This window comes from Acromyrmex echinatior, chromosome 10, assembly GCF_024713525.1.
Source record: "Acromyrmex echinatior isolate Ae372 chromosome 10, ASM2471352v2, whole genome shotgun sequence".
NCBI lineage: Eukaryota > Metazoa > Arthropoda > Insecta > Hymenoptera > Formicidae > Acromyrmex > Acromyrmex echinatior.
In genome coordinates this window covers 5,563,231-5,580,102 of record NC_141861.1, presented here as the reverse complement: position 1 = coordinate 5,580,102, position 16,872 = coordinate 5,563,231, and the positions used below count along the sequence as shown (strand labels likewise).

The following is a 16,872-nucleotide window of genomic DNA, read 5'->3' as shown; positions in this document are numbered from 1 at the left end:
TGACTCAAATTACAAATTTTTCGTATATGTATCTATTTTACATAAACATTTTTAACCAATATTAAAAAATTTGTATTTTTTGCAAGAAAATTATTCTCAAAAATATAGCTTCCATGTGAAATAATACGTCATAAATTATAATGTTATGCCAAATCGTACGATAGAGAATATAAAATACTATAAGGTATTTATAATGCTACAAGACTTGTTTGAAATTATACACAGCATGCAGTTGGTGTAACGTCGAGAGATTAATAAAAACTAGTTCGCAAGCAGCGATATTAGCGTAGTTCATATATCAAAGAAAAGTAGTGGCTTTATTTCATTTCTAACGTTTATGAACCACGTCGAGTTCATTAAAAGTATAATATATCCGACATCGTGCTTTACTGCTTCCAGCGACCAGCATTTACCAAGTTACGCGCGCCTCGCAATCGGAGAGGTATGATAAAAACTGGATTCTCTCCATCATCCTTTCTTATCATCTTTTCTTGTACAGAAAAATACGCCGGTATCCTTATGCGACAATAGTCGCTCCTTCCCAAGTTTTATCCTACTCTTATCATAATACCAAAGTGCACAGTATTACGATGACATCGTAGTTTTCGCTAATGGCATATAGATACACGGAGAAATCAATAGTGTATGCGCCAAATCCAGTACTCAATAGTATGATATTGATGCAAAATCAATATAATACTATCTATACTATCTATACTAAATAAATCCCTAAAAATATGTATATCCGATATTGACACTAATACTGTAAATATAGCAAAATAAATAGAATTACGTGAAAATTGTATATAAATGTGTGTGTGTGTGTGTTATAGAAACATTTTCAAAAGTTAGATAAAATTATTTTTCATAGATAGATTAATTAATTTTAAAGAGCTATAAAAAATATAAATTAAGAAAAAGTATATTATTCTAATTCTAATTTTTAAAATATTTAATTAAACATATGTATATATATCTATACAATTTATCAATAATTTAATATAAAAAAAAAACAAAACATTAAAAGTAAAAATATAAAACATTGAAAGTATGTACTCATTCATACATAGACATTTTAATTTATGTTCGACACGATCTCGCGAAGTTTCGATTGGTTCAGTTTCGAGATACTCACGCTGTGGAAAATAATTCCTACAAACTTTTTCAATCAGAGAAATCAATATTAAAATCGCTGCCTTTGCGAACTATTGGTTTTATCTGAATTCGTTACGTTAATGGGCATGGATGGGCACGGATCCATAGCTTTACGAATATTTTGAAATGTTTCTCCTATCGGTATTTATAAATAAATATTAAATTGTACGGAAAATCGTTCGATATTATTTTCTTTTTTTTTTCCTTTTTTTTCTTTTTTCTTTTTTTTTAAAAATTGTATCAATGCATGGATACAATTCCTTTATTAAGAACTGTATCCATTGTTATTACATTTATGTACAGTAAATTCATAAATTTCAAGGAATGTTTATGTGCATAATGGAAATTCTTTGTGAGAAAATTAGTAACTTACATTGCACACGTAGCGAGACGCGCTTGCTCACCGATGGCGGAACGCCGTTTGAAGCTATGCATAAATAAGCTCCCATGTGAAGACGGCTTATCTTCACGATATGCAGCACTTCGCCATCCACGACATTCACTGGAACATAAAATGTTCACATATATTAATATGTAAACTGCAAAAGCTTTAGGAAAACGCATTTAATATATTCTTCTGGTATTTTCAATGTTTATTGCATAAAAGTTAAAAAATACAATTGTTGTAAACTATAATATAAAACCTATAAGCAATTAATTAATAATCGAATTTTTAATTAAACGATACTTTTTAATTAAAACGTGTTTGCATTGTAGATAGCAAATCGCTGAAAAATCCTCTCGTATCATATTCCGCCCAAAATAATTATTGTATAACGTGTAATACAATTTGGCAAACGCAGCTCGCCGTGGTTGTAATTTTTCTCACGAATTAATAAGCGAAGTGTATCATGATAATATCAGTATTATTCCGAAACGTATTGATATCCATAATGTCGACAAAGAAGGCAACATTTATCGGAGCGCAGGCCGCTGAAAGCACGCGATGCGCATATGCGTCGAAACTTTTATTGCATGTTGTGTGACAAAGAGCACTTTGCGCCTTGCTAGAGAGCTATTTGCATCTACGCTGCATTCATTTCTGGCATGTTGGTTGATATGACTGGCGCAGATGACATAAAGCAAAGATAGGAGATAGATTAAACTCTGTAAAGGAGAATTATGTCTGTACTCCGTCAAAAGAGAGCTGCTTAGCATTAAAGACAATCGCGTGCCGATAATCGCATTATTGCCACCGATTCTATTCGATTACAGATCTCAATAGTAATAATTCCCGACGCGCGAAAACGAAACAGGTACATAATTAAATATTATTGGATAATAAATCTTCAGAATATTTCAAAAATCAAATACTTCTTATCGTATGCACATTATAAATTTTGATTCTATATAATTTATCCTCATTTTAAGAGCGATTACATTGATAACGCATTACTTGTGTGCATATCAAACCAGAAAACGGTGTAAAATAAATCGTCATATTAACGGAAAAACTGCTGTATTTGATGGAATGATCTATGCGTTACCTCGCTGTCGTCACTTAATAGATTGCACATGGCATGCGTATTTTATCTGGATATAGAAATTATATATTCAACGAATGTTTAGCATATAGTATTTTGATCGCATCGATTGAATCTCATTTCCTATCACACATATTATATAAGTAATATTATACTATACGTTATACCATACAATTTAAAATGCAAATGATTCACGTAATATGTAATAATTAGTCAAAAGAATTGGGACAAATGTGAAATTTATTAATTTGTGGTGTAATTAAATTTCTATTTAACTATTTTACAAAAAAGTTTTTTCGAACTACTATTATTTATTACCTGTTTTTGTTAGTATATTGCTCACTGAAAGAAAAGATTGGTTGCTGCAACAATTTAGATAGTAAAATATGGCATAGCATTTTTATATGGTTGCAATCAGTTTTTGATTGTAGCAGCAAATTTTTAGTTGTGTTAGCCTATCCACAATGTCAGTATATGATTTCGCTAGGCTAACGCAACTAAAATTTGCTGCTACAACCAAACTGGTTGTTGCTGCCATATAAAAATGCTATGCCATATTTTACTATCTAAATTGTTGCAGCAACCAATCTTTTTTTCAGTGCTTATATTTAAAAGGGAACAATTCACGCGAAAACAAGTTGGTGTGCTTTTTCTCGTTGCTATTTAGTTTAAAGTGACATTTCAAGAAAATGCAAAAGGAATATATAGCGCGATGGAAAACCTATTTAAACTTTTTCCTGCAATAAAGTTGAAAGCATCGTGAGACGCGAGAAACTTTACGTCCATTTGACCGAACTGCGTAGAAGCAATAAAGCGTTGTAAAAATACACAAGGTGTTACAAGTTATGTGTGATGCTCTTAAAGGTATCACGCACTTTGATCCATGTTTAAGAAGACTTTATTTTTATATAATTTTTTATCCTTACGTAATTTCATTATGATTTAACTCTTTTAAACTTGATTTTAATGAACACATGTTAATTTCTTTTTCAATTCAGTTTAGGGACATTTTAATAAATAAATAAATAAATAATTCTTACTAAAAAATTAATTTTTTTTCAAAATTTGGACTATTTTTGCAATATTATATTATTACTGTCTATTATATTATTAATGTCTTTAAATTTGATGCACATTACAGAGAAGTCTGAAGGGGTTAATAATATAAGGCATTGTAATACAAAAATCGATGATGTTTTTTAAATCAGTAAATATGATAATATTTGCAACATAAAATGTATAAAATACGTGCACTTATATTATCGCGTAGTTATCATCTTTACATGTTTACGCATTTTCATGTGCTTTAACAATAAAATTCACGTTGAATGAAATAAAAATTCCATTAAATTACGCCGCACATCACAGCTGAAGATTTTGCTGTTGCAAGGGAACGCAACATATATACATGTACAGCAATGAAAGCGGTGAAAGGGATAAAGTTGTTACCCGGCCAGCAGTAGGATGCGAGAGAGTGCTGAATCCTTGGTAGCCAACCCCGTGCTACAAGCTGCGCGGCAAACCTATCTATTGTTCCATAAACAATGCAGAGTGCCGGGGAGATTCTGCCCGGCGGGTCGCACTTTCAGGGGGTTTTAATCAAGTAGTCCCGCAGGTCTTGTGTCGGAACTACTCGCTTACCGGTTTAGCGGAAACCTTTAAAACTTTCGGCTTAATGGGAAACCGCAATATGGTCCGGTCGAGCGAAATTTCACAGCGGACGTGCCGCGGCAGGCACAAACAAAAGAGAACGCGAACAATTATTATTTTCGGACACGCCTAAATTTTATTATTCCTCCTCGATCGGGGTAACTCAATTTAATTGCCAGCGATCTGATTATTTCACGGTAGGACAACGATCTATGCCAGTTAAGATTAAACTATGCGTTATTATCATATCGCGTGAACTCACGCATTGTCATGTCATATTACATTATGAATAACGCCATTAATAAAATTATCATCAACTTGTAATTCTCTTCTAATTGTCTTCATATCTTCTATTTGTGGAGTTTTTCCATGTTCTTCACTGTGTATGCATCTGTGTGCATTTTTAACCTACACTTCCACTTTGTCTATTTGTCGAAATAATATAAAGAGAATAATACGTTTAAAATGTTGTAAAATGTGAGGATTGCCAGGAAAATAAAACAGAATAAATTAAATTCTTCATCGCTATGTAACAGGAATAAAATATTTGTCTAACGTACATATAATACAGAATGCAATGAGAGAGACATCTACCGCGCCCAGATATGTACATATTACGTGAATATTACGTTCATATATTAAAGTTATAGACATGTACTTGATGTACGTGTCTATAATACTACGTGATATTGCCTGCGTCGACCTAGAAAGATCAGTGCTCGAGCTATAACGTTATTAAACTTCGGCAAAATTGGCTCCCAATCGTCGGACTTGATAAAGTTTCGCGTTGCGCTCGTACCGGTGAAAATGTTTCGAAATTTTCACGGGACATTGCGCGTCTGCGAATGACGTGAAATCTTTCGTGGCTCATCCGTCGTCGGATTTAAGCGGCAAATGTGTGTAAAGAGAAGCAGTGCGCGCGTGAAAGTACCCTGAAATAAATTTGCGTTCATTCACATCGATGCCGGGCCGTGCTTTGCATAACGTTTTCCGCGACGTATTCTCGGCGGTGTAAAAATAAGCGAACAGCTTACTCGAAGACGAAGTGGAGGGTTGGCCACCTATTTGGGAATTAGTACGTGATGTATTCCGCCCCATAAGCGAAGGATGGGTCGCAGATATTTCATCCCATCCCCCTTTCTCTCGTAGCCTTAAGTGCTCTTTTTCGCGTTATAACCGTGAGATAACCCAGGTACATTCATTTTCAAGCGAAATCCTCGGCCAACGATTATTGCTGCTAATGTATCCGCGAATGTTAGACCAGACGTACGTAAGTGATTCTTATGTATTTATTGCACCGGTAGTGAAAATATTTTCACAGACACATTAATAATGATGACTATGACAAATAGCGCAATTATATAAGTTATATAAAATATTGAAAAAGCAAACATGGCATTCAATATTTTTATCTTTCAAATTTACGTCACTCGCGCATTTTCTATTCTGTAAAATAATTAAAATAAAATATAATTTTATTCTATCTAATTCGCTATTTTGATGTAAAAAAGGAAAAAGAAAGCTCATTCCATTTAAATAACCTGAAATTTTCAATATGCAAACGCGGAATACTTGAATAGCTAACAATCATACGTATACATATATGAATACACATGCACGCACACACAAATGGTATGTTAAACAAATGGTGTGTGTAAGAATTAAAAACATTTGGTCACATTTTCCAGTAGCTATTTGTATAAGCTTTATGCATGAAAAAACATAAAAATGTCCACAGATTCCAAACAAATTGCGTAAATACTTGCGACAAATGTGGACAATGAGAAATGAAATGAAATAAAATCGCTCGTTACTACAGTACGGATTCAGGGGGCATCATCGATTGTCATAGACGCTTGACGTCACGAGGTTTGAAAGACAAATTACGTTTGCAGTGCAGCATTGCGTAAAGCGGATGAAAGACGGGGCTATTATATTCCAGTTTCCAGCGAGAAATTTCTCAGATAATATTGACTCCGTGCTGAACGCTGACTTTACCAGCGGTTTGGAAGGCACAAAGGAACCTCAAACGGTAACGAGAAAACGTAACGTGCCTCTTCACCGCAAGCATTGGCGTACCACAGACATCAGGGCGTTCGATACCGGTTCGAGCTGGTTATGTGTACGTGTGTTCTCCCTGGCGCAGAACTGGGCGAGCGTTGGGTGTGTAAGCGTAAAATGAGTGCGAGGTATAGCCGACTTTGCGCCGTGCTTTATACCCGATGCACATCGGCTCCTATTCTCCTGTACGTTCGTCTCCCTGGTACACCGGCGCGGCGGGAAACTCAGCTCGTTGTCGGTTTCGATTTTCCAGTCGCATCGCGTTATGTCGGCCTCGCGTCGACAAGCCGTGGTCGCATTAACGGGGAGATCTTGCCAGGACTCGTGAGAGTATCGGTGACGGAAATACTCGTGGTATATGTGTCTCTCGCTTTCTCGCTATCTACCTTCGCTTCTTGCGGTAGATATAAACAGGTGAGCGAGGAGGAGGCGTACGCGCACGTCCATGACTTCACATGTATGTACATTTAACGGTCGGTGAACAGTACATATGTGCAAGGATTCGTGAGTACACACATAATCACAGGCGCGCAGCTACATTGATCCACGATAATCGTGTAGATGTGTACAGTCGAGTGGATGGTTCGCGCGGTATGTACACGTCTGTTACACATACGCGTCCGAATGAGTTTAGAGTCGTTCTTTCTCGTGTCGAGAAAGATAGAGAGAGAGAAAAGACTGGATCTGTCCACCCGACTAGCGTTGATGGGAATGGAGTAGCGCACACGAGGACGCACGATGGACGGGTAGTGACCAGGCGGTACATCTCGAAAAGGTGGAAGAAGCCAATCGCGTTTCCCGAGCACGAAGCGCGCGATACGGCATCGACGAGTGTCGACGTATACGCGTTTCCATAACTATGGAGGCAAGGTGAATTTTCGTTCGTGCGCGCAGGTAAACCTCTGATATCGGGCTTTGTCGGAATATAGCCCCCCTACTCCTTCAACTCGGCCATTGCATCCGATTCCAATTCACCCCTCAGCCCCTCGGCCACGACATCCGTAGAACGTCACTGAATTGCGGCGCGTTATCGCTCTTATGAACGATCGTATTAAAGGCACGAGCGGCGCGACGATTCGTTTCCGCCGTCTTCGTCGTTTATTTTGTTCCTCATGACTACCCCCGCACTCGCCTGTGCTCTAATTTCCCACCCGCGTCTCTTTCTTTTATCTTTTCTCTCGCGTTCTCGCCATCGCCCTTCCGCACGATCAGTTCCGGTACCTGTCCGCCGGAGGTAAATCTCCCTTGTACCTGCAGGTGCCTCGCACCACTACTACCATCACGTTCAACGACGGCAGCACCTCGACGCGCGATAGTTTTGCTAAATTCGATTTGCTTTCTCATCTCTCTCAGCCATTCTTTTTCGGTTACTCGCCCCGAGGTGGGCGAAAGGGTAGACTGCGCGCGGATGGGGTATACCTTCGGTTCAAGAAGAAGCAAGAAAAGCCGGCAACCATCTATACTTTCTCGGAGGGTTGGTAGGTGTCTGGAGGCTATCAGGCGGGAAGTAATGGCGTTAGCCCGTCCCTCGTGCCCCAGAGGCCAACACATCAGTTAGTAACACGGTCGTACGGCTCGAACGCGAACCATATTCACAGCGCGATATTTCGTCCAATTACACGGATAATCTGACGCTCATCTCGAATGATGAATCGTCGGTTTGCTGGAAAGCATCTCTGTGCGTCGACTAATATCGATCACCTATCGATACCTGGCAACTTCACAAATCCTTAATTAGAGATGCAATAATAACGGATCTCTATCTAAAGGATATTAAAGGAATTAAAAGATAATTTCATTTTTTAAATTGGAAAAACTTTATACTTTTATAACATTTAATTTTTTCGATAATATCAAGTATGTCATAATTGATTAAAAAATTTTACGTTTTATTATTATACAGAACTGCTTGAGTCTGTAATCTCAGAAAATTATTTAAGGAATCGTAAAATAAAATTAAAATTTTATTAAAAATTTAATAAATATCAGAAAGTTTTTAACGAGAGCTTAGAATACTTATAACTTATTGCTTCTCTATTCTCTGCAGGATTCAAATACTGAATTTTTTAAGAGAAAGTAAAAGAATTAAAAAAAATATGAATAAACGTTTTTGGAAAAGAAACAGTTTGTGTAAATGGATGAAGTATGGATAATAGCTCGATATAAATAAAATATTCATAGCTTCTAAAAGGTGTTAACCCTCAACGCCCATGTGCTGTGCGCGAACATAAAAGTTTATTTCCTCTTTACGTAGTAATGTTATGAAATGTCATCTTATAACTTCAGCTATCATTTTAAGTTCTTCTCAACGTACATTTTCAAAGCAATAAATATTTGTTACGAATGCGCGTTATCCCATTTTAAATAATAATACGGACAAAGTATAGTATAATACATATTTAAATATAATATAATACGTATAATTAAAGCAACATTTACATCATTAATAATATTTTTTTTCTTTACATTATCGGATTTTTCTAGTACCTTTCACTTTTTCTAATAACTTTCACCTTCAATGACTACCTTCCATTTACAATAAAATTAATTATTTTCAAATGTATTATATAATAACATCTAAACAACGCGAGATGAGAAATTTTTTTCGATGTAACGCATCGCGATATTGCATATTAATAAACATTTGCATATTAATAAACATTTGCATTTGCGTATTAATAAACAATATTTAGATGCACGAGTTTTTATTAAAAAACTACTGTTTTAGAAACTGATAAATTCATTAATAACATTTGAAACAATACTATGTTTATACAATTATATCTTACCTTCTCTATAATTAAAAAAAATACGAATTAATTATTATATACTAATAAAGACGCAATTCAAAATATATAGCTCATATTTTCTTCATCTTTATTTTCTAATTATCAGATTAATTTATTTTAACGTTATTTCTCGAACACATTTTAATAGATTACGGAAAAGAATATATTTGTAATATATTAAAAAACTTTCAAATAACAGTTAAATTGGGTGTAATTACGATGGAAAAATATTTCAAAAGAATTTTTATATATTGCTTTGTATCATAAGAATTTTTAAAGTTATTATTTTAATTATCGTTCTTTTTACAAAACAATTGTGAAAATAACGCAAAATAAAATGTCATGTATATAAACAACTGTGAATAAAAATGAAGATAAAATAACATGCAAATAAAAACATTTATTAACAACTTTGTCTTATTTTTATTTTAATATAAGAACTTTTCAATTTATTTATCTTATTAACACACAATAAATCGGGCACCACTTCGACAGCGGATAATCAGTAAATCACGCTACGTAATCGACTATTTTTCCATATCAGAACGCGCGACATCCATATTTATCAGTATCAGTTTATACGGCCGGCTTAGTATGGAGTAGTGGTTTACGATCTGACGATCCTCTGAGCGTCGGCACTCGGCGTATGCTTGGAAGGCAATGAAAATTTAAATTAGCGCGCAGAAATTAAATCCGACCTTTATCCTTTATTGAGGAAACCCTCTGGAATCTACAGACGGTTTGACGTCTCGCCTTTCCGTGAATATCCATCCCGACCGACAGACTGACTTGTACTTTTTAGTCTAGTCATAATTAGTAATTAAGAGGGTAATTAGCATTGATCGAGACGGATTCAAGGAAGTAGACGTGTTCTTATATCGTATGGTTATTTTCATCCATGATGGAATGACAAGGACGCCACAGATGCGCTCATCAATCCGTTATTTATAATGAAATTTGATAATTGTTAATCTTCCATAACGAATACTAATTCAATGAATAAATATGTAATTTAGTTATTTATACTAATTGTAAGTACAATTGTAATTAGTTTGAATTAATAATTAGTTTGAAGAAATAATTTTTTGTAACATCTAAAATTATATTTTTATAGAACTACGTTGAATATGTAAATATCATTTTACTATCGCCATAAACCTATTCGGTTTACTAAAATGTAGAGAAAGGACAAAACGACATTCTGAGCAACTCAATACGAAATAAAAAAGTTTAGCAAGGTAACTTTTCACGTAGAAATTGAAGAAATTTTACCGGATAGCATATCCATATCTCAATGTTATCGACCTCAACTCCGAACTAGCTGTGAACTGCACTTTTGGACACATTACAGTACAGTTTGGCGATACAGTGGTTATACCGCGCGCACCTGAATAATTGCGTTCTGGCCATGGCTCAACCGAATTTTGATGTTGGACTAGGAGAGGAATAATTAATCGTTAAAGCACAGCATCCGTTAGCGGGATGGATGATACTAACTTAGAGACGTAGCTCTATATATCATTGTATTATATTTGCTCACAAAATTGTATTATTCATATAATAAGAAAGAAGAGTGATTATGTTTAAAAACGGATTTAATTAGTGATAATCGCTGATGTAAATATATAATACAATTCGATATCGGAAAATTTATTAAATTTTCCACATTATGATATATTTAATTATATTATCATGATATTATATAATGGCGAACGTGTTGTTTTCGAGAGTTCATTTTCATTATGTTTATACGTATACATATATATTTGTTTTATTTATCATTTCTTTTATCTAATTATATCTACAAAAATATAAAGTATAATTTTAAAATTAATATTAATCATATTTAAATGATCAGATCGAAATTTGTAAATTTTAAATAAATATTACACTTAGGAAGTATTAAAATTCCATCTTTAAAATTTGAATTAAATAACAGAATATTGAGATACATTGTGCTATTTAAAAGTGACTTAAAATTAAAAGTACTTTTTAAATATTTCAAATTAAGCACTCGGTAAACAAATATGTCATCACTGATCGCAGATGTAACTTTGTAATTAATTCACAAGTATGATAAAAATATAAATTTAAACAAAAATATCATACTAGGATTGATCAATCTAAAAATAGTAAAATTAACATTTGCGATAATGACTATCGATCGACATACATCTCTCGACAGCATTTTAAAATAACTATCCTATTTGGCATTAAGCTCTGAATCCATCGTCTCTATTCAATTGTCTATTCCTAATAATCATGACGAATTAATTATGACTTACCACTCTCGCCATTATAATTTATGTTCTGACCATCCTCCCGTCGCCACATGACGTAAGGCTCCGGATACCCGGTCGCTTTGCACGTCAATGTCACATTGGAAGCTTCGCGGACCACCATGTCAGTGCTGGTCTCTTTGGTAATAATTGACGGAGGTACTGTAACACAAACGTTAAAAAAATTTTACTTTCATGTTAGTCACATTTACATGAATTTGAATTTTTTACAGACTTGCGATCACATCATACACACAAACACACACACACACACACACATATACACACATTTATTTGAGTTATTAAATAATATATTAATAGAAAAATATGTTGATAAATAATTTTTTGGAAGACTATAATTTATAAATAATTTTAAATATAAATAAGAAACATATGCATTTTGTACATAAAACTGCTTACCTACAACTTGTACGTAACCTTGACGACTCTTCATTGGATCCGTATTCACCTGGCACATGTACCATCCGCGATCAACTTCTTGAACTTCCTTTATATGAAGATACCACGAACGGTGATCATTATACGATAACGTGATTCGGGGATTCTGGGTAATTACGTTCTGATGAATCGACAGTATAGTTTGCGTGTCGACGCGCACCCATGCCACCTAAAACAAACGGTAGAACATATATCTCTCTTAAACTCTCTTTAACTTTATACATATCTCCACTTTGCCTGCTTAATTATGAAAATACCTTTCGATATGTACAGGGTTGGCCATATTCGACGGAAAGATGTTTTTTTTTCAATCATGGGAAACGTCGTTACTCGATCTAACATCTCTTTCCCATGATTGAAAAAAAAAACATCTTTCCGTCGAATATGGCCAACCCTGTATATCTTCAACTTTTCCTATCCCTGTTTTACTTAATTATAAAATACACAAAACATAAAATTAATCGTAGTAATATTAAATAATAAATAGTTAAAAACATTATTTAATTAATTGATGTCATTCCTTGTATCACATCTACCCACTGGATACTAAAAAATATCTTATAAAAATGAACATATAATAATTTTTTTTTAAATTCGAATATTAGACATCAAGGAATATTACAATAGATAGACATATGTACTTTCATTAATTAAAAAGTTGTAGCATAGCAAAATAAAAGAAACCTCGGATATGCCACATCGAGAGTGGTATCAAACAGTAAATTATAAATTAAATAAATTATATTTTAAATAGAAAGCATATTTATTTTTGTATAATATTGTCTCTCTTTCTAAAAATTATGTTAGATGTATGTTAGATTCAGTTAAAGTATATTTTGTATAAATCTTGAACATAACATATGATGTACCTATTTTGTTTGTGAACATTTAAATACATATTCTAGTGAATTTATATATTTTATTAAAAAATATCGTATTTGTTTCTTTCTCTTTTTTAAACTAATAATCGGGTAAGATAGTATTCTTTATCCTCTTTACATAGATCTCGAGAAACTGACGGAGGTTTCAGAACTACTCACTCTTCTTCCTACTACCACCTGTCTCTCACACACTTTCGTCGTTGAATTTTCGATACGGGCAAGAGGTTTCTTGAGCATGCAAAACATGCCCAAAGTCTCGCAAATTCTACAGCAGTATAATTTCCACCGCAAGTGCAACTCAAGTATGTTTCGTGTTTCTAGTAGTACGACTGGAGAGTATCATTCGTAGAAAAGATCAGCTCACTCGCGAATATTTTAGCTCCCACCTACTGTATATACTCGACTCTTATATATTTATACGTGTAGGCGTGAGGTTACGCTATGTGATACATGCGTAAACACGTGTGCATACTTATACCGAACGATATTTCATAGTATTCGTTACAATATTGCTTTAATAACTCATCTTGACACAACTCCTGACACATCCTCATCGACGTAACGGATGAAAGTTTATCTTAAACTTGACATTGTTGCAATTGTTAACAACGGAAATGTGAGAAATTAAACTATATTTGTATTTAAAAAATTAAATAATCTAAGTAAGTTTAAAATTAAATCTGATTAATTTGAAATATTTGAGAAATTTTCATATCCTGAAATGAGAATATTTTATAAACGAAGTAAAATGCTTCCTCTTGTAAAGTAATATAAAGGAAGAACAAGCACAAAAAATTTTATATTAAAAATTCATAAATATATATTATTAAAAAAGTTTATAGTTTTATTAGGGTTTTTATATTATTTATATTAATAATTTTAAAAATAACACTTTATTATGTAGATTAAGATTTACATTATCTATATTGTAAACGAAAAAAAAAATATATATATAATCGGTATATATTTTCGATATAAAAATTTACAAATTCAACATTTCTCAGCTTTTAATAGAAAAGCATTTGACGCTTTTCATATAAAAGCCTTTTGATTAAAAAGATAAATGGATAGTAGAATAAAAATGCTGTTAAAAGAAAATTTTTGAATGAGAAATATGTTTTCTCCTCGGAATGTGCAGTGAATACCGAGTGTACGAAAGCTCGTCGAACGATGAGTACATAAATCTTTCATCTCTCATTAAATTTTCAAAAGACGGGTGGCGGATATCTTGCAAATTATATTACATGTACCAAGGCACATTCCTGAAATGCGCTTAAAGGAAACGTATGAATTTAATTTACTCGCTTAACAAGATGCACTAAAATCCATGACGAGTTAGCTTGCGATAAATACAGAATAATTTATAAAGTTCTATTTGATTCTGATCACGTCATCTCGGGAAAGAAGAAACGTATTATTAGCTTATGTCGAACTGCGTTATTTCTGGTAAGTATTGTCGCTACTCGGCAAAATGAATTGTATTCTATTGTTACGTCATCTCAATTAACTGAAGGAAAATGAAGCAATTATGCGAAGTCTTTGATAACGGTACGCAAACTAGGACCGTCCAATTCGCAGTCTACGGACCATAAACGCCGTAGGGATTTCAGTAGATACTATCTTCATTTAATTTGTGCAAGCGTTTCTTGCGCAGAAGCAAGAAAAGTTCGAATCTTGCTTAATAGCAATTTACCATGTTGAAAACGTTTTCTTAAGCTCACTTTAGACAATCTATAATTCGCGTCAGAATTCTGAATAGTATTCTATTTATAATTTTATGTGCCATATGATACGAGAAATCAGAATGGAGAATTAAAATACATATGTACATACATAAAAAATATATAAAAATACATACGTGCACACATATACATCAAAATACAAAAAAAAAAAAAAATAAACGGAACCGTCTCAAGTTTCTATATTGGAATACAAAGAGAGACTTTTTAACCAAATATACTATAGAATTAGTACTGGATAAGTAGTATTAAATTCTCATTTGTTGTAACATATTAATTTTCTTAATTGTAACGTTTTCTTTACACAGACATTAATTACGTCTTTTTAAAGTATAACATTTTCATCTTTTATTATCTAATTGTATCAGCAGTTATTTCTCTTGTTCTATATTCATTCTTATCTGTGCTCATTTTGCACAATGTTGAGCAGAAAATAGTAATGCAGAAGAAAATGCTTGTAAAAGCTCTGACATTTTCAATTATAAGAGATATAGATATGTGACCTCAATTTTTCTAAATATGTCAATCAATGGCTCGAATTCACCTCGAGAAGAATAATTATACGATAACGCTATTTCATATAAAATCCGACATACTTGGAATAGAAACGGAGAAGAAATTTCATTTGAAACCATGTAATCTTATAATATCAAAGGTTATTCCATTAATCATTCCAAACGATTCTAATCAATAAATTTAAAGCAAAGGTAATTCGAGTAGCTAACCATCTTCTATATGACATTTGACATATATACAACAGTAATAAAGATAGTTTAATTTAAAGTACCTTATAATGTCGTAGGTTATCCACTACGCAAGCCAGTAAGGCATCACGTCCCACGCTTACTGTCACGTTTTGGATTTCCTCGGCGAATCGAGGCAATTCGGAATCTGCAACACCAACGTAGACATTTTAGAACAAAATAAAATAAATCATTAAAATAACAATGAAAACAAAATATTTATTTTTCTATACTCATTTCTATTTTTATAATATTTAACGTTGTTACATTTCATGAAACGTACACAATTATAAATTCAGACACTCAAGTATATTTGCGAGAAATATGGAGATTTCCCCATAGAGGAAATTCAATTTAAGATCCCTAAGTTGCAACGACCGTCTGAGCTAAGTAAGTCTGATTAGTAATTTGTTTTCCTTTTCGAAATTGCACTCCGTAGTGTAGATAGAGATAGAAAATATTGTAACCTGAAGAGTCGAACCAATGTAGTCTTGGTTAGTATAACCGACATCTATTTATTATAATCTCTGAAATTACTGTTGTCTCAGCCATTACGAGCTTTAATTTTTCTCTAAAACAGACTATAGCGTAAATTAATTAAAAAATAAGCTTCCCCTATTCATTTACAATTTTTATGCGTTACTCTGCGGGGAAACGATTAATACTCATTGTTGAGTAATTGCGTAATTGTGAGATAAAATAACAGTAGTAAAAGATCCAACGTTATTAAAATAAATAATTTTTTCCTTTGTTTTTTATAAAATTAAAATTATCTTGTAGAATAATTATTGTTATTTTATGAGTCAGTAGTCGAAATCACGCAAAAAAAATCAAAACTTTGTTAAAGAGATTCATATAAACAATTTTATACATTTAAAAAATGTATTAAATTGTAATAAAATTTATTTTAATAATACTAATTAAATATATTTACTAAACATATATTTGGTACAAGAACCATTAATTTGATTTAAATATCATTTTTTATTGAGTAAATCTTTACTGTAACTAAATGTTTAGTTAGTACTATTTAAACAAGTATTTATTAAAATTTAGTAAAATTTTTTTCAGTGTACTAAGCCTAACATATTATTTTACTTATATCATGGCGTAATTCCAATGAGAAAAGCCAAGAAAAAAAATTTAAGTTCTAAAATGAAAGGGATAAGAGATGAAATAACATCAACGATTATTCGCGCTTTGGCATCACTCATGTTAATAAATGTTCCTTTCTGCACCGTACTATGCATCTGATCAAGATAAACCTGTCGCGAGCTAAGTACTTGATTAATCACTTCGACTATTATTCACTTACAAATGTTTGATGCTGGCACGCCTGCACGCATGTCTAGACAATACATCGTCCGACCTGATTGCAGAGTTATTATCGTTAAAGCAGTGTAACGAGTTCAGGATTCAGGCCGGTCTCCCTTAAAAGCTTTTACCTTCGTTAATGTCTTTACGACGTTCCGAGCATCTGAATTATTTATAGGGACAAAGAACTCGTGGAGAACGGGAAACAGAAAGATGGAAGAAAGGAAGCAGAATGGAGTGGAAAATATCGTTGAGGAAAGAGAGTGAAAGACAAGTACAGAGAGACAAGCTTCAAGATAAGTTTGAGTTACTTTTAGG

At 33.1% G+C, this 16,872-nt stretch overlaps 1 protein-coding gene across 10 annotated transcripts in view; it reads right to left on the bottom strand.

Annotated features, from left to right (window-relative positions):
- Positions 1–16,872, bottom strand: part of LOC105151373 (Dpr-interacting protein kappa) — a 196,235-nt gene that overhangs the window by 12,448 nt on the left and 166,915 nt on the right. For all 10 annotated transcript variants that reach the window (XM_087410242.1, XM_087410245.1, XM_087410248.1 and 7 more), the window contains exons 3-6: positions 15,285–15,388; positions 11,839–12,046; positions 11,425–11,580; positions 1,529–1,657 (exon numbers count right to left, since the gene is read on the bottom strand). In XM_087410242.1, the coding sequence (XP_087266368.1) occupies positions 1,529–1,657; positions 11,425–11,580; positions 11,839–12,046; positions 15,285–15,388 (597 nt within the window). The remainder of the gene's footprint in view (positions 1–1,528; positions 1,658–11,424; positions 11,581–11,838; positions 12,047–15,284; positions 15,389–16,872) is intronic.